We start from the raw sequence: 19440 nt of genomic DNA, 5'->3' as shown, positions 1-19440 counted from the left end.
GAGTTGGCCTCTCTAGATCCGCCATTGTCAGTAGAAGCAGGGGCACCTCGTGCAGGACGTGATAACTAATCACTTGTGACAATTCGTCACTATGGCCGGTCTATGACTGATACCAGTCCCTGATCCAGAGCCTGGAACCACGTATGATATCCAAGCCAAGTACCTTAACCCCCAGAGGAGGATTAGAACTGAAAAATCTGAAGATCCAGCTGAGGTCGGAAAGTAAAGGCTTATCTGACACCGGTCACTTATCAACCAACGTCGAACCATCGTTCGAGGTTGACGCGAGATCTAGCACTTCCTTCCAACTATCACACCTTTTCGAACTTGAAAACTAGGAGCTGTTCTGAGGTTGACAATTTGCGGGAGGGAGCTAACAAATAAAATGGAGTTACTGTATTTATATTTGATTTATTAGAGTTTTTTTGGTCTCTCAATTTAACGCAAAAACGTTAGTTTTACAAAAGAGTTTTAGAAAAGAAAAACTAATCTTTTTGCATAATATTTAACAACCCAAAAAGCTCTAATTAATAAATAAATTGGGGTTACCCTGAAGTGACAAGCCGTGGCTTGAAAACAGATCCAGAGTCACTTCGGTACCTAGAGTCGGCTGCCATGGGAAACGTATTACCACTCTCGAACGTACTTACGTTGAAAACTCTGTTTACTCTTCCTTTTAAACAATAATGATATAACACGTTTCTACGTATTTGGAGACAAATAGTATTTATTTATGTATATAATTTATATAATCATTTATTTATGAATGCTTAATTATACTTCATTATGGTTTTGGTTTCAAGTTCAATAAACGCACACAGGTCAGCGTTAAAGTCAAACAGTAATCAGCGTTTTAGTTACATAATATCTTTCTTTGTTACCTACATATTTACCTAAGCATACATATATACTAAATATATTTAACTATACATATATTTTTTTTTATATATGTACATAACTTAACTAAATTGTTTAATATGTGTTTTTATAATTTAGTTGTTCTTTCTTTCATGTTACATTTTTATACTTACAAATATAGCCTTGTAATTATTATAAATGTTTACAATATTTATTTTTTATCATTTTAGCTATTTAAATTAAATAATTATGCAAATAAAAATTCACTCATTACGCGTTTTGTGGTGGTGTTTTTACATTTTTTTTTGGTGAAAACAGAAAATAATTATATTTAGCTTTTCATTATTACTTTAACTACATGCTACATACATTTACAGTTACATATTTAATATTTACATGGAACTACATCGCTTTTTTCACATCCATAATTAACTTATATAAACTTGACTTAATTTATTTTTTTTTATTATTGTACATATTTTACACTTGTGTACAAACATACATATGCTATGCAAAGCTATTGTTAATTTATTTAATACATACAAATGCTAGTCATACATTCAGATACATACTTATTGATTATTCAATAAAAATTGCGTTAATACAGGGTGAGCCGAGTGGGATCTTCTAGTATCAAACAACACCTAGCACACATTCGGAGTAATAAGCGAATCAAAAAACTAGGCAAAACCTCTTTACGCTTTATACGACCTCATTTAGGAGTCTAATATGAATACGATTTCCTTCTTGTGATGGTCTCCGATATTAGTCTCTTTCCATATAGAATATGACACTGAATATGACTCATATATAACACATATTGGTCTCATAAATTACTTATTTTCGGCACATATTGGTTTCCGAATGGACTCCATTTTGAACTTTTTGGAAGCCATTTATTAGCCTTAAAATTATATTACATATATTTCCCTTTTTGTTTTTGAATAACATCTTTTGGATAAAAAATACCAAATGCTACTAAACTGGAGAAGCATGTTGAAAGGGTTCAAAGGAGTAAAAAGTTGCAAGTAACCATATGAACGGCATACCCAGGAGACAATAATGCTTTAAAAATCCACCAGAAAATGTCCTTGATAAGTACTTACACCTGTCGAATCTTTTTAATGGAGACGGTCAGCAAAAACAAAATAAATCATATACATATTCAATTGCCATAATCAAATATGAATATTTGTTTAAAACTGCTTTTTTAGTTACCCAGCAAATATTCGGAGTCGCAAAAATAATATTTATGCTCTTCATGAGCTCAATTTGGAGCTTCAAATGGACGCTTTTTCGTTCTTGCGATGGTCGTCTGTATTTATTAATTCATTAAATTCCAGGCATGAGGATGATCATGAGTCATAAATGTCATTTAGTGCGGCTCCTAACAACTCGTTTTCGGCATTTGTTGAACTACAAAAATACTGTTTTATGATATTTTCATAGCAGTTAATGACCCTAATTCTTGGTCCTTCAGTTACACATTTTCGGCATTGAAATTGAAAATACAAACACTGCCAAAATCGTTTGAAAACATGATATTTGAGATGTAACCTTAATAGAATAACAAAGAAATATGGGTGATTTTTCCATAAGTAGGACATGCTGATGACAGTGCTGAAAGGGCTAGTTGGAGACATTGGAGAATCGGACAAGTCAGCCAAGAAATTACGGTGTGCTTACAATAGGAAAATGGCCAAATTACGTACACTAATAAAATGCAGGAATTGCCAGCGACAAAAAAAGCATACATGCCAAATATAGAAGGGACAGCAAGGAAAGTTATTATTCATTCAATAAGCTAATTTAACTGGTTTGCAAATGAAGGCCATTATAATTGAAAAAAAAAAAAAAATTAAATTCTGCAATGAAAATTTTTGTATTTCTATAACGAAGCTGCCTGATTCAATAATTTTTAAAATTTTCTTAAGCTCACAATTTTATCAAATTGGAGTCATAAAAGACTCATGCAGGATCATATAGCTGAGGCAGATATTTTTCTAATATTTCGGACTCATTTTGGAGTCCAGAGCTATGCCTGCTTCGAGAATGTTTGAGGTGTCATTAATAAGTACATTATTTTCTTTTTAAATATCATAACTGAAAATTTATAAAATTTAAATAGGATACATGCAATTCAACAGCGCACGCTAAAATTATCAAAATTATTAACTGATCCCTCAAAAGATATCAATATGGAAAATGTTACAAAAAATCAATCCTGCGTTGTGGTTTTTTATAATTTTTTAATTGACATAGATAAAAAATATTGAAGGTGATTACAAACAAGTGTTTCCAAATTGAGCAAAATGGGCTAATGTTATCACGAGTTATAAAAAAAAGCTTAACTCGTTCAGCAAAACCAAAAAAAGCTATAACTTCGAAAAAAGTTCAAATTTCAAATAATTTTCAATTATGGTTTTTTATTTATATCAACAAAAAAATTATAAGAAAAAACCGAAATGTCTACAAACGAAATCTTGCGACACTTCAGGAAATATCACACTGATTACACTATGAATTCAATCAGTCTATATGAGGTCCTTAGGAACCGGCTGGTTCAATCTTACCTTACCTAACTGGTAAGGAGAATTTTATCATCCTCAAACAGCAAAAGCCTTTGGCTAGCCTAATGAAGACTATTAGTAAAAAAATAAATGGCTAGGGATATCTACTGAAATTGGTATGAAATAAATGTTTTATAATGTTAATAAGTATAAAAAATGTATTATCATACATACACATGTAAACATTTTAAAGTTAAAGAACAGTTAGTTCTTTGGAACTCCAACATTTTAATCAAATGCCAGTTCCTCATATTAACATTTACATAATCTATCTAATTTTCACACATACGCCATTACCATTTCTTATGTAATATAGCAATTAACGCACGACTGTTTTGTATTTATATAAGCAAACAGCTAGGCCATTAAGGTAATGGAATTTCTTAATACTACTGCACATTTGAGTTTACTTTCGATCTGCTTTTTAATAATTCATTTTTAATGGAATTTAAGTAATAGTTTATAACAAATAATTCGGCAGGTGCACTTGAATTGTAATTTATGTTGTTGTTATAATTTTTAATAGTACAGTTTTGTTGGTCATCCGTTGGTAGAGCATTAAGTTTACTTTTAAGCCACAAAATATTTTTGCCAAAGAAAAATACTGTATAAAAAATTTGCCACTCGAAATTCTTAGCTTCATAATTGACGTAGCTGCCTTGTGGTAATTTCTGTTGCACAATTGAAATTGAAGTTACTGCATAACAACGAACGCTTTTATTGTCAGCAACATTTCGGTGCGTACCAACGACTTGCCACAGTTGGCGTTGTCGTGTTGCAATATCTTCAACTGAGGTATTGGCTTTGTCATCTTCGTAGGTAGCTGGTGATGTTGCTGTTGTTGCTACCACAATGATAATATCGAAGCCTTTGTTGCATAAGCTATTGCAGAAGCTAAGTGTTACCGGCTGTTGCAACAACACCTTTACATTATTATACCTTAACAGCATGTTGCCAGTATTCCATATCGCATGAATCGGTGACCGTTGCATACAAAAATATTCCATTTTATTTGTAGTAAAGCTTGTGCTGCTTCGTCCATCTTTAACATAACAATCGTACATATTTGCATTAAATGTTATTGGTGGTGATGGGCAAGTACTCCTACGAAGGTGCTTTAATGCATATTGCAACATTAACAACATTCGAAACATCATTACAAATGCTGTCGCTCTCACATTTAATAATGAAATTGTTAGTGCTGTATCATTTTTTGTTGTCATACCCATAACACCCTTCATCGTTGCCAGCGCAACCAATTTAATTTTCCAATTTTGCTTTCCAGCTACGGTTTGTATTTGTTGCTGTACTCTCATGCGTGTAATAAGTTTTGGCAGCAATGCATCGATCTGACGACAACAGGACGCTAGCAATGCACACATCAGCACTAAAATTGGACAAGCGCCAGCAAACGCGGTATGCTCAGCAGGTGCAAGCGAATGCAATGCACTCTGCTCTTTCTCCAAGCACTGACGGAACTCTTTGTAGTCCACACGAGTTATGGCGCAATAGTGATTCAACATGCAGACGTTCTCACAGGTGTCTGTTTGATAGCGCACTGTGTTGGCGCGTGAGTATCTGCAAATGAAAGCGTAGAAAAAGCGAAGGGCAATGAGAATGTGCGTGTATTATGGTTTTTTAAATTGAATACATAAATGGGTTAATTATTTTAAATATCTTTTGTGAAAAGATATCATTAAGTTATTGAAGCGCCTATTAGCTTTTGAAACAAAATAAATTTCAGGTTTTAATTTTTGCATATATATTATCTATTTAGCATAGATATGTATGTTTGTTTAATGGTGTGTTTAGCTTATACTTATATTTAAGAATTCATGAGCTTAACACCGGCTTATAATAATTGAATTTCAATTATTATGTTTTCTAAAAGAAACTGAAAAGAAAGAAACATTTACTGGCATATTGCGATGGACCCATTTCGAAAACCGCCAACGTAAATGTAAATGTTTCTTTCTTTTCAGTTTCTCTTAGAAAACATAATAATTGAAATTCAATTATTATAAGCCAGTGTTAAGCTCATGAATTCTTTAATATAAGTATAAACTAAACACACCATTAAACAAACATACATAAATATGTACAACTGAGCCGAGTTTACAAAGCTTCTCATTCGCAACGAAGAAGAACTTTACAAAAACAAATCTACATGGCACACAAATCAATATAGAGACAAAATGTCTCAATTGTGTTGTTAGTGTAGAAATGAGAAAAACTGAATTAAGCATGAAAACAAATACCAGCAGGATGGCCTAGTGGTTAAAGGCTACTGCAGTTTCACCATGTTATTCACGGTTCGAATCCCGGTGAAACCTTTGATAACATTACAAAATTGCCTGATGATGATTACGTTGGCGGTTTTCGAAATGGGTCCATCGCAATATGCCAGTAAATGTTTCTTTCTTTTCGGTTTCTCTTAGAAAACATAATAATTGAAATTTAATTATTAGAAGCCGGCGTTAAGCTCATGAATTCTTAAATATAAGCATAGATATAGTTATAGCTTTTAAACGTGGTGTAAAACACAGTCCCGATTTACACAATCCCGAAATACAAAACACCGAAACACACAATCTCGACCAAATCCCCACAGTTCATAGTCTCGACACGACCAAATCCCGAAAATTCATAATCCGTACAGGACCAAATCCCGACCATTCACCTTAAATCCCGACAACATGTACTCACGATGTACCTTTGGCCGCGCTTCAAAAGAAGACTGGGTACGCATTCCATTCAGTTTCTAGGCCGAACACCGACAACATCATATGAAGTGGCTCTGGGAGTGTTCGAGAGATATGTTCTTCGAACGATTTACGGGCATCTACTCGTTGGCGATGGCGAAAATCGAAGAAGATTTAATTATGAGCTGTACGAGTTTTAGGCAGACTTCAACATAGTCCAGCGAATTAAAACGCAGCGGCTACGCAAGCTAGAATAAGCTTTGCGGATGAAAGATGACGCTCCCGCTAAGAAGTATGTTTACCGGAACCCGCGTATGGAAGAGGAAAAGGGCGGCCTACACTCCGCTGAAAGGACCAGGTGGAAAACAATTTAAACTCCATTGGTATGACCGATTTTCGGCAGTTAGCAGATCGAAGAAGCGACAAGTGCGTCTTGTTGGAAGGTCATAACCGTTTAAACGGCTAAGCGGAAATTAAGGCAGTGTGTTGTCGGGTTTTCGTTATGTTGGAGTTTTGTTGAGACTGGATTGTGTTTTGTCGAAATTTCTCAGAATTATGAATTGTCGGGATTCCGAAATTCGGGGGTATGACATGCACCCCATTAAAAAGTAATAGTTCAAAAAATTATAATAATTTGGCACGACATTCCTATAAAAAAAGAGTTGGAGGTTTGGCGCAAGGAAACATCAAACCGTAATACAATACCTAAAATGTCGGGTCTACTATTTAGGGTAACAATCCCGGAATAAGAAGGCTCCAAAAGCTGCCATATCACTGGGAAGCCATTCAGTTGGAAATTTTAGTCAAAAAACAGCAGAAATTCTGGAAAAGCGTTCTTAAGCTGTAGTCGCGTCAATATATATATTGAAGGTCAGGTGGCTATCATGGCAATAACCTCACACAGTACTCCATCAGAAGTGTCCTGGAATGCAAAAAAGCATTGGATAGACTTCGCTCAGGCCATATCATACAACTTTACCGGGGTCTCTGTTATAAAGGGATGGAAGGTAACGAAAAGGATGTTGAGTTGCCAAAGGAGGGTGCAGCACTAGTTGAATCAAAGATAGACGTCACAATCCGTTTGGCATAATCTATGGGAGACAGGAGTTGCATATTATCTATCATGCAGGAAAGGCGTGGATAGAAGTTCGTGGTTGCAATAACTGAAGCTATTTCGAAGCAAAAAAGGAGGCCTTCACCCGCCTCTCCCTACTCAGTGTTCAAGTCTCTCCCTTTTTCTGCTTCTAAACTGCGGTGTCGACCCATAACATGACGTAGCTAGCGAGGCCTCTGGTTTTTATTCGCTGCGATATCATATTACCAGTATAAACCTCATAAAGCTCAGTGTTAGAAAAAGGACTTTACTTTTCAATTGCCTACTCAATTCAAAGCAGCATTTGTTGGCAAGAGTGATTCTCCATTTGATTTCTAGGATGCAATTGTTTTTGTTGTTAATGCTTGTGCTTAAATAGACGAAAACCTTCACAGTCTGGAATTCATGCCCGTCAACAATGACGCGGCTGGTAAGGCACGAATGCGTTGATTATTTTTTTGGAGGACAGCTAGTACCTCATTTTGTCCTCATTTACCGCAAGCAATTTTTTGTTTGCTTATTTATCTAATGCAGGTAAGGCAGAATCCACAGCACATTTGTTAAAGCCAATTATATCAATATCTTTAGGATGACAGCAGAGGTAACTTTACCAAAAACAAATAGTTTCAGTCACTTTGAGAAGAGTTTCGTCGGCCTCCTGTCGGATATAACCGATACAGACGAGTTATTGTTTCATTATCGGTTTATTATTGATAGTGAACTTTTATATTCGAGTTTTCGATTTGTTATCAGTTGGTCATTGTCTTCATATTGGCTTGTTATAGAAAGGTTACATTTGTATGTGACATCTACTGATTACTGAAGTTTTATAGTTACGCGTTTCATAACAAGCCGATGAGTGGTCGTTAACAAATCTATAATATGCCAATGACAAACTGTTAATACTCCGATAATAAATCTTTTACAAATCGATACATTTTTTATACTATTTTATTTTATTTTATTTTATTTTATCTTGTTTCATTTCATTATACTCAGTTGAGCAGAGCTCACAGAGTATATTAAGTTTGATTGCATAACGGTTGGTTGTACAGGTATAAAGGAATCGAAATAGATATAGGCTTCCATATATCAAAATCATTAGGATCGAAAAAATATTTGATTGAGCCATGTCCGTCCGTCCGTCCATTAACTCGATAACTTGAGTAAATTTAGAGGTATCTTGATGAAATCTGGTATGTAGGTTCCTGAGCACTCATCTCAGATCGCTATTTAAAATAAACGATATCGGACTATAACCACGCCCACTTTTTCGATATCGAAAATTTCGAAAAACAGAAAAAGTGCGATAATTCATTACAAAAGACAGATAAAGCGACAAAACTTGGTAGATGAGTTAAACTTATGACGCAGAATAGAAAACTAGTAAAATTTTGGACAATGGGCGTGGCACCGCCCACTTTTAAAAGGATGTAATTTAGAAGTTTTGCAAGCTGTAAATTGGCAGCTGTTGAAGATATCATGATGAAATTTGGAAGGAGCATTACTCATTTTACTATAAGTATGCTTAATAAAAATTAGCAAGAGCGGAGAGGGACCACGCCCACTTTTTAAAAAAAAATTTTTTAATTCAAATTTTAAAAGAAAAGTTAATATCTTTACAGTATATAAGTAAATTATGTCAACATTCAACTCCAGTAATGATATGTTGCAACAAAATACAAAAATAAAAGAAAATTTCAAAATGGGCGTGGCTCCGCCCTTTTTCATTTAATTTTTCTAGGATAATTTTAATGCCATAAGTCGAACAAACATTTACCAATCCTTGTGAAATTTGGTAGGGGCTTAGAATCTGAGACGATAACTCATTTCTGTGAAAAAGGGCGAAATCGGTTAAAGCCACGCCCAATTTTTATACACAGTCGACCGTCTGTCCTTCCGCTTGGCCGTTAACACGATAACTTGAGCAAAAATCGATATATCTTTACTAAACTCAGTTCACGAAATTATCTGAACTCACTTTGTATTGGTGTACAAAATGGCCGAAATCCGACTATGACCACGCCCAATTTTTCGATATCGAAAATTACGAAAAATGAAATGACGCAAAATATAACCTTAGAAAAAACTTTGTAAAATGGGTGTGACATCTACCATATTAAGTAGAATAAAATGAGAAAGTTCTGTAGGGCGAAATAAAAAACCCTTGAAATATTGGCAGGAATACTGTTCGTGGTATTATATATATAAATAAATTAGCGGTATCCAACAGATTATGTTTTGGGTCACCCTGGTCCACATTTTGGTCGATATCTGGAAAACGCCTTCACATATACAACTACCACCACTCCCTTTTAAAAGCCTCATTAATACCTTTAATTTGATACCCATATCGTACAAACACATTCTAAAGTCACCCCTGGCCAACCTTTATGGCGATATCTCGAAAAGGCGTCCACCTATAGAACTAAGACCCACGCCCTTTTAAAAGGGCTCATTAACACCTTTCATTTGGTACCCTTTTCGTACAAACAAATTCTAGGGTCACCCCTGTTCCACCTTTATGGCGATATCTCGAAACGGCGTCCACCTATACAACTACAACAGCTCCCTTTCAAAACCCTCATTAATACCTTTAATGTGATACCCATATCGTACAAACACAATCTAGAGTCACCCCTGGTCCACCTGCATGGCGATATCTCGAAAAGGCGTCCACCTATAGAACTAAGCCCTACGCCCTTTTGAAATACTCATTAACACCTTTCGTTTGATACCCATGTTGTACAAACGCATTCTAGAGTCACCCCTGGTCCACCTTTATGGCGATATCTCGAAAAGGCTTCCACCTATAGAACTAAGGCCCACTCTCTTTTAAAATGCTCATTAACCCCATTCATTTGATACCCATATCGTACAAACACATTCTAGAGTCAACCTTGGTCCACCTTTATGGCGATATCTTGAAAAGGCGTCCACCTATAGAACTATGGCCCACTCCCTCATAAAATACTCTTTAATACCTTTCATTTGATACAAATGTCATACAAACACATTCCAGGGTTACCCTCGGTTCATTTTCCTACATGGTGATTTTCCCTTATTTTGTCTGAGTATGTAATGTTCGGTTACAACCGAACTTAACCTTCCTTACTTGTTAATGCTATATTTGGTAAAAGGACAAGTATATATGGGCACATATTATCTTATTCATAAATAAAAAAAAAAAAATTTATACAAATTCATAAGTGGATTTTGTTAAAAACGCAAAACATGTGTCCGCAGGGCTTAAGCTAAAAAACAAACATTAAATAGCTACAAAAATAGCTAACCTACTCAAATAGTTGAATAAAATGCACACATGCTTATACACATAAATAAAACGATAAGAAATCAACATAAGATATGCATAAATTTGCATACAAACAATCAAGACAATCAACAAGAAACCCAGAGCAAAATTGCCGCAAAAACAAATAAGCAAACAAGTCCATCAAACTTATGCAGATCTTACATACGCTACAATCCATATAAATTCCCAGCAGAAAAATGAAGGAAGAAAAACAATTATTAAAGTTTTTCGCTAAGAAGTTTGTGAAAAAAATTTTAACTTTATATAGGATTACTTAATCAAATAGACAAAATATGTAAAATTTGGAACGATAACACTTGTGGACAAAATAGCACTTTTTGTCTGTTGTATGTAGTTTTTCTTTTGTTTCTCATAAATTGGGGTGCCCACAAAATTTCTTCTAGCAGCTCGAGTTTTTGAAGTACGGGTATCACACAAAAACCCCTCTGAGTTGAGCAATTACCATAGTAGGTATAGTAACTGCTGTACTCCGTTGCGTTATTTGTTACGAGTTCATCGAAGAAACTAAGGTCAAACAAGGCAAACAGTTTTTGTGGCGCGTATATGTCCAATAAATTTCATTTGAATATGCCAGACCTAGTGAAATGCTGAAAGCTTAGATGGACTTATACGGTTCACCGTATTAAACTAATAACAAACCCTGGATTTCATACATGAAAGTTGTGTTGAATCATTACGCTTATGGGTACATAAAGAAAGACCTCATTTCAAGTACCTAACTCCTGTGATATGGCGTCAGCCTTTGGACCATCACAGCGACTGTTATCTCTGTGTGGTAAACATAAAAGGAATAAACCACAGAAATCCCTTTAATTGGACTTATCTCAACCTACCGACTACTACCGTATAATATTGCCCCCTCTGCTTATCAAATTGAGTTTTATGAAACAATATATGTATAAAGGCCTTAGGGCTGGCTTTCCTCCAAAAACAATGCCGCTATATTTCGACCGCTAAAGAACGGCCGGCCACCGTGGTGCGATGGTAGCGTGCTCCGCCTACCACACCGTAGGCCCTGGGTTCACCCCCCGGGCAAACAACATCAAAAATTTAGAAATAAGATTTTTCAATTAGAAGAAAATTTTTCTAAGCGGGTTCGCCCCTCGGCAGTGTTTGGCAAGCACTCCGGGTGTATTTCTGCCATGAAAATCTCTCAGTGAAAACTTATCTGCCTTGCAGATGCCGTTCGGAGTCGGCATAAAACATGTAGGTCCCGTCCGGCCAATTTGTAGGGAAAATCAAGAGGAGCACGACGCAAATTGAAAGAGAAGCTCGGCTTTAGATCTCTTCGGAGATTATCGCGCCTTACATTTATTTTTTTTTTAAAGAACGGCCGGTATACTCACAATTTTCAGCGGCACCGCGTTGTTGTAAACCTTGGCCACTTACGACAGACGATTCGCAAAATTTTATTTTAAATTTTTGCATAGTTTTTTTTAAATTCTTTTTTATTTTTTTAAATGCACCGACAAGAAAAAGTATATTCAAATAAATTAAAAGTCTAAAATTTTTGTTATTTTATAAATAATTTTAAATAATTGACAAAATGTTCACCGTTTTGAGTACAGCGGTGGGAAAAAACGTTGATAAACGAGTTTGTACCATCATGACGACCGTAATATTCATTGCCCGGCCGCTATATTAAGTTTCCGTGAACTTCGCCGTCTTCTTAGTCTACAGTGCGATCGAGGGTGGTCTGGGAGTGCCTGGCCTCGCTTGTGATTGCATCGAAATATTTTACAATCAAGATTATCTGGGTCCCGGGCCATAGTGATATCTCGAGTAACTGTCAAGCGGATCTATTGGCCCGCATCGGTACAACTGAACCGGATAAAGATGGCTGTACGGATTTCGGCATTCCACTGGCCACCTGTGGATTGCTCCTCCATAGCTGGGCCTCGAGTCAGCTCAGCAAACGTTGGGCGGACACCACGTTTTACAGGATAGCAAGATGTTTCTGACCGAAAGTGGATGGTAGGAGGTCTGCTGATATAATTGGGTTCACTAAGGCTCACCTATCAATGGTCATTGGGGTTTTTACAAGGCACTGTCCCATGGGTATCCATGCGGTACGGCTCAATATACTGGAAACTCCATCCTGCTGCAGCTGTATGGAGGATGATGAGGTGGAATCACCAAATCACTTTATGCTTGATTGCCCAGCTTTTGACAGAACTAGGCGAAAGTACTTCCGTCGCTACACACTTGGATCTCACGAGGATTCATCCAAAGTTGAAATCGGTATCATTCGGAGCTTTATCGTTGCTACCCAACGATTCTCTAAGTAGCTAGATCTAAGTCACCGTTATTTTTGGTGCATGTGTTATCACAACGGACCTTCGTGTTGTCCAAGTGAGCTCCCCTTATAAGGGCAATTACCACCTAACCTAATCTAACCTAACTTAGTTTCCACAAAATTGCTCTTACACTGCAACATTTTTGACAACGTACTCTATCGCTTTGTAACGGCCGCTATATAGCGGTACCGCTTTCGAGGAAACCAAGCCTTTAGACAAAAGTGGTGAGTGTTTCAAAAACAATTCTAAATCATTTCCAAAATTGAGTTCTGATAAGGTGAAAGCTGGGATTTTCGATGATTTACAGACTAGACAACTAATTTGTGATCCAGTTTATCTGTAAACCAGTTTGGATCTAGAAAGAGAACATACACCATTAACGTGGTTAACGTGGCTAAAAAACTGGTTAAAGAGACCATTAGTGGCACTCGATGGCTTGAAGTTGCGGGAGGGTACTGCCTTATACTGCCTACCTTTAATGTCTAATTGGGCAAACATTTTAGATATGCTGGATCGCATAGGTATATCCTTTGACTTTAGGAGGAGCACATGCAGCTACTTTGAAGATCGACTGGTAGAATATGGAACATCAGCTGGTACAAAAAAGCTCCAGGCCACAGGCGACATTTCTCAAGGGTACGTGCTCGGTACTCTTTTCTGGAACATTATGTAAGTAGGACTGTTGTGGCTCAAAGTAACAAATGGAGTGCAAATTGAATGCATTCGCGGATAACTTAGATTTTATAGTTACTGCCAAACACTTAAGCAAAATATGCGAAAGGTCCAACACAAGCAAATATAAAATTGGGATGTTGATCTCAAGTTAACAATATTCGATAAAAATCACAGATTCTCAATCAGTTGGCTTCCGTGGTGTAGTGGTAGCGTGCTACGCCTACAACGTAGAATATCCTGAAGATCAAGACTCGGAAAAGCTGACGACAAGATTTTAAATTTCAATTTTTTTTTTTAAGTGCTTTGGCTTAAATTTAATGAATTTATTTTTGTTAATTTGACTGTTAAAATGGTTAATCAAGAATTTGTGCCAAGTTTATTCAATAGGGGAAGTTAATAAGCGGTAAAGTCAGAGATAAAAACGTCTTAAAAATCATTTTAAATTAACTTGGGCAGAAAAATGTCTGCATCATCCGCGTGTAACTAAAAATCGTATTTATAAAAATAATTGCTGTTGGTTAATCTCGTTGAACCTAAAGAATGGCTGGACCGATTTGACTACTTTTTGCCTTGAATTATTTTTGAAGGCCACGGAAAGGTTTAAAAGGTGTGTTAATAAGATAAAAATTTGAGAAACTAGCTAGTCTGCTAATCTGGAAAATATACCGTTTGCATCTGAGTATGTACATAAAAATGAATTGCAGTGCAATTCGCTAACTCTCAAGAACCAAAAATCCAAATTTGTTTTGCTGAAACTTTTGATTTTTGAGTATGTGCATTTTATATAATAATCTGTATCGAATTTTGAAATCATATCCGATATCACGCCCCCTATTTAAATACGCTCCGGAAGCTCCGAAATTTTTGAGTATAGTTTCCATATATGAGGCAACTGAATTGGGAGAGGTAGGAGAAGTGGGACTAGAATAGGATTGGGACTGGAACTGGAAGTGGGACTAGGGCTGGGACTGGAACTAGAACTGGAGCTGGAACTGGGACTGGAACTGGAAACAAGGGATGAAGAAGAATACGGAGAACGAGAGAGAAGAAAAAAGAAGGAAGGAGAAAGAGTTGGACGAGTATAGAGAAATAGGGATAGATGGAGTGGCGGAGAAAGGAGGAGAGGGAGCTAGAGAGAAAAGAAGTGAGGGAAAAGAGGGGATGGAGGGAGAGACGAAGAGAAAGAGAAAGGCAGAGGGAAAAGTGAATATAGGGATACGGAACAGGGAGAGGGGGGGGGGGGGGTAAACACTTTTTCAAACTGAGGCAGATAAACCAAAGCTAAGGCGGAGCAACATCTGCAGAGTCTTAGAGTATATAGTAAAATTATTTCGAGCAATAAACATAACGCTTACAAGCCTCTTCTAACCTAATTTGACTTTATCGCCCTAACATAAAACTTTCTGCAGATATCATTTTTAAAAAACTGTCAATATTACAGGCTCGGGCTGCAATTAGCTGTGATAAACAATCTACAGATATGCTTTTAGGCAGACATTTTTTTTTTTAAGACGTGACTAGTATGGTATATCACTGCAATGATATTAGCACGGGAAGAACTTCACGTTTGTTCAACTGGGTTTTTAAAAAAATAAGCAAATACATGCAAACGCACTTTGCGCAGGGGCGAAGGAAAACATCAGTATGTTGAGGTGAACAACAACAACAACAAAATCCGAGCTAATGGTGGGTTGCTGGATTATTTTTCAACAGCAACAAAAACAACAATTCCGTTATTACATAAATTGCCAGCCAAAGGCGAAACAACAATTCTTCAAAATGACTGAAGGTGAAGTATTTGTTATATACACAGAATAAGGAGGAGGCAAGGCTGAAGTACCTACCATTAGAACGGATGACTATTGTTGAGCGGAGTGTAAACAAAGGTTAAAGGGAACTAAAAAATACATATTCCTTCCTTTTTTGTTATTTTTCAGTCAATTGGCGTTTTATGTTCACACTGTTTGTTTTGCTTACACGCTCCTGGGTTGTATTCGCTTTCACCTGTACTTTGGTTGGGCCTTTTGTGCAATATCTAGGTTTGTGTGTACATACTTAAGTATTTTTTGTTGTTGTTGTTATGCCTGCAGCAAAATACATCAAAAAAATATCTTTTAGAAAAATTTTAATAAAAAAAAAAAGAAAACCAAAATAACAAAAACGTTGCTAGAAATAGGAAACAGGAGTCTTAATGTTTTTATGCATTTCGGTGGCGTTGGAGGCAAATTTAACGATGTCAAAGATGTAATAAAAATACGGCGTTGAGGTAATAAGAAAACAAATAAGTGCAAATACTCTTGGAGAACTCTGAACCATACCTGTAAGTGCTGGAATGAATTTGTTGGATACCAATAACCTGTATCAATGAGTTTTCATTGAGTACTTTTCGACAATTTAAAATTTATCTGCAGGCGAGGTATTAGTATATTCGTGTCGCAAGTATTCTAAGGGTCAAAAATTCACAATTAATATGTGATTGAGTTGAACTGGCTGGCCCTCGCTTACCACACACAGACTGAATTAGTCCGTAGTGCTACCAGAACTTTGGTCAAAGTACAAACTGAAAAACCCCATCAGAAATCATGACCTATTTTATAAAATAGATCTGCCTTCTTTGCAAATGCTACAAGCTCTTAAGAACTGTTGCTACTTGCTGCTTCTATGTATATCTGATAGCTGTGTCACTCCTAGTAGCTGTAATCTTAGCCTAGCGAGCGCAAGGCATGAGCACAAAACATGCTCGATCGTTTACTCCTAAAACTCGCTCTTTCTATATCTGCTATCCCTGATTACATCTAATTTAAAAGCATGTGTCACAAGAAGCCAGCGTTCAGTCAGAATACCTACCATAAGTTTGCTGTCTCTTTTTTTTCTATGATAGTAGTAACTTTGTTAGTCAACGTTTGTGAGAACTTCGCATAATTTTCTAAGCTTTGCAGTTCTGTGCTCTGTTGCATATCTTTCCTGTTTGGTCAATCATACGCAGCTCCCATCTTATTTTTATTCCACCTAATCAGATTTGACTAAAACCAAGGAACAAAAAACACAAGGAAAGCTAGACGTCGGAAAGCTTCAATCACAATAGACTGCCAATGATTTCGCAACTCGACTCTCACACTTGCTCTCTGAGAGCACAACTCATCCTGAAGGAATACAGGAGCAGTGGGAGCATATCTCCAAAGCACTTCGTACTGCCGCAGAGGAAAAAATTGGTTACCGGCGGCCACGAAAAACAACTGGTACGGAAGAATGCCGCGTTGCAACCGAAAGAAAAGACGCTGCCTACAGGGCTACGTTAAAAGCGAGCGCGACAAGAGGAATATGTGAACGCTATCGTGAGTTGAAAAGGGAAGCGAGACGCCTTTTTAGGAAGAAAAAAGCAGAAGCAGAAAGTTGTGGGTGCGAGGAGCTTGAGCTGCTAGCCACCAGGAATAACGCCCGAAAATTTAAGACCGGGGCAAACTCCTGTAGGAACGAAAACGGCGACCTTGTAACTGATGTCCAGAGAGGGCTTATATTATGGAGGGAATACTTCACTGCTCTCCTAAATGGAGGCAGCAATTTACCGCGCATAGATGAAGAAACCGATCACGCAATCGATGATGATGGAATATATGTCCCCCGCCCGATTATGACGAACTTAGAATAGCAATAACCAGATTGAAAAACAACAAGGCCGTGGGCACTGATGGATTGCCTACGGAGCTATACAAGTACGGCGGCGAGGAGTTGGTAAGGCGCATGCAGCAACTTCTTAGCAAAATATTGGCGAACGAGTGCATGCCCGACGGTTGGAATCTAAGCGTTCTTTGCCCAGTCCACAAGAAGGGGGATACTGCAAAATGTACCAACTATCGTGGAATCAGCCTTCTTAATATCGCATATAAGGTCCTTTCAAGTGTATTATGCGAAAGATTGAAGGCCACCGTGAACCGGCTGATTGGACCTTATCAGTGCGGCTTCAGACCTGGTAAATCCAGCATCGACCAGATTTTCACAATGCGCCAAATCTTGGAAAAAACCCGTGAAAAGAGAATCGACACACATCACCTCTTCGTCGACTTTAAAGCCGCCTTCAACAGCACGAACAGGAGCTGCCTATATGCCGCTATGTCTGAATTTGGTTTCCCCGCAAATCTTATATGGCCGTACAAAATAACGTTGAGCAACACCATCAACTCAGTCAGAATTGGGAAGGACCTCTCCGAGCCGTTCGAAACTAAACGAGGCTTCAGACAGGGTGACCCCCTATCGTGCGATTTCTTTAATTTGATGCTGGAGAAAATAATACTAGCTGCAGAACTTAACCGCACTGGAACAATATACTAAAAAAGCGTGCAATTACTGGCATATGCTGATGACATTGATATCATCGGCCTCAATACCCTCGCTGTTAGTTCTGCTTACTCCAAACTGGAAAAAGAAGCGGTAAAGATGGGTTTGATGGTAAATGAGGACAAAACAAAGTACCTGCTGTCCTCGAGCAAAGAGTCAGCGCATACGCGCCTTGGCAACCACGCTACTGTTGGCAGCCATAATTTCGAAATAGTGAAAGACTTCGTTTATTTGGGAACCATCATACTCTACAAGTCACTTATCGTACCCGTCCTGCTATATGGGGCAGAAGCATGGACCATGACAACAGCAGATGAAGCGGCTTTGGGAGTGTTCGAGAGAAAAGTTCTTCGAAAGATTTATGGACCTCTACGCGATGGCGATGACGAGTAGCGAAGAAGATTTAATGATGAGCTGTACGAGCTATACGCAGACATCCACATAGTCCAGCGAATTAAAACGCAGCGGCTGCGCTCGCTAGGCCATGATATGCGAATGAAAGATGATGCTCCGGCAAAAAAGTGTTTCTATCGGAATCCGCCTATAGAAGCAGAGGTAGAGGGCGGCGCCCACTCCGTTGGAAGACCAGGTGGAAAACAATTTAAACTCCCTTGGTGTGACCAATTGGCGCCGGTTGGCGGAGCGAAGGAGCGACTGGCGCGCCTTGTTGGACGGCCATAACCGTTTAGATGGTTAAGCGCCAATTAAGTAAGTAAGTAATCAGATTTGAATGTCTACGGTAAAGGCTTGGAGGTATGCGACCATTTTAGCTCGCCCTCCGCTTTTTTATTTCCATCAATTCTCATATGCCCTTATCGTGATTCTTTTGGGAACTGTTTACATTCTAACACATTATTGGATCTAGTTCTTGAGAGACTTTAGCCTTAACTGCTGCTTGGCTGTCAATGTAAAAATTAGCGCAGTTGCAGTTTAAGTTTTTTTCTTCAGAGCTTCTACTGCTACTACTTCCGCCTGAAATGCATTTCAGCTTCCAGATCTTGTAAAATCTGTTTATTTCCAGATAAGCGCAATATACTGCTGACTCCAATCCTTCTTTTGCTTAGTTTAGTGAGTTGGCACTTCTTTAAATACAAACTCTAGTTTTATAGACTGCAACCTAGTGCAACCGGTTCTATGTACCGGAGCGACTCGGGTTTTTTCCTGACCAAGGCCTATCATTTCAGTGAACCACATTTGTTAGTGCATACATAAGTACAGTGGAATTGTGATCGGGAGCAAATTCGGGCTAAGATGTAGAAAAAAATGTATACATGCCCAGTCAAACCCGTTTAACGGTTTGCCAACAGTTGAGTAAGGAACTATGAATGCTCGAAAGTACGTTGACTTATTATTATATAACTATACTGCTATTTGGTAACTCATTAGAATGCAGTACACGAAATTGTACACATGCTTTTCGAGATATTGCAGTCTCGCATTTGATTCCTTGCCTTTTCTACTCATCGGCCTTTTAGTAACTGGCTTTGTCCCTAAGATGGGACAACGATATTACATTGAATATGTCGAAATTTTGTTTTTACGATTAAAAGTCTTTCAGTTTTTTTTAAATGAAATA

The 19440-nt window shown here is 37.5% G+C and overlaps 1 protein-coding gene across 5 annotated transcripts in view; it reads right to left on the bottom strand.

The window, feature by feature from the left end:
* Positions 1-756: 756 nt before the first annotated feature.
* LOC137252581 (uncharacterized) overlaps positions 757-19440 on the bottom strand; it is a 687899-nt gene continuing 669215 nt past the window's right edge. For all 5 annotated transcript variants that reach the window (XM_067788530.1, XM_067788528.1, XM_067788532.1 and 2 more), the window contains one exon: positions 757-5006. In XM_067788530.1, the coding sequence (XP_067644631.1) occupies positions 3818-5006 (1189 nt within the window). In that variant the 3' untranslated portion in view covers positions 757-3817. The remainder of the gene's footprint in view (positions 5007-19440) is intronic.

This window comes from Eurosta solidaginis, chromosome 5 (genome assembly GCF_040869045.1).
Source record: "Eurosta solidaginis isolate ZX-2024a chromosome 5, ASM4086904v1, whole genome shotgun sequence".
Lineage (NCBI taxonomy): Eukaryota > Metazoa > Arthropoda > Insecta > Diptera > Tephritidae > Eurosta > Eurosta solidaginis.
Note: the sequence above shows the minus strand (reverse complement) of the source record. Positions and strands in the feature narration are given on the sequence as shown.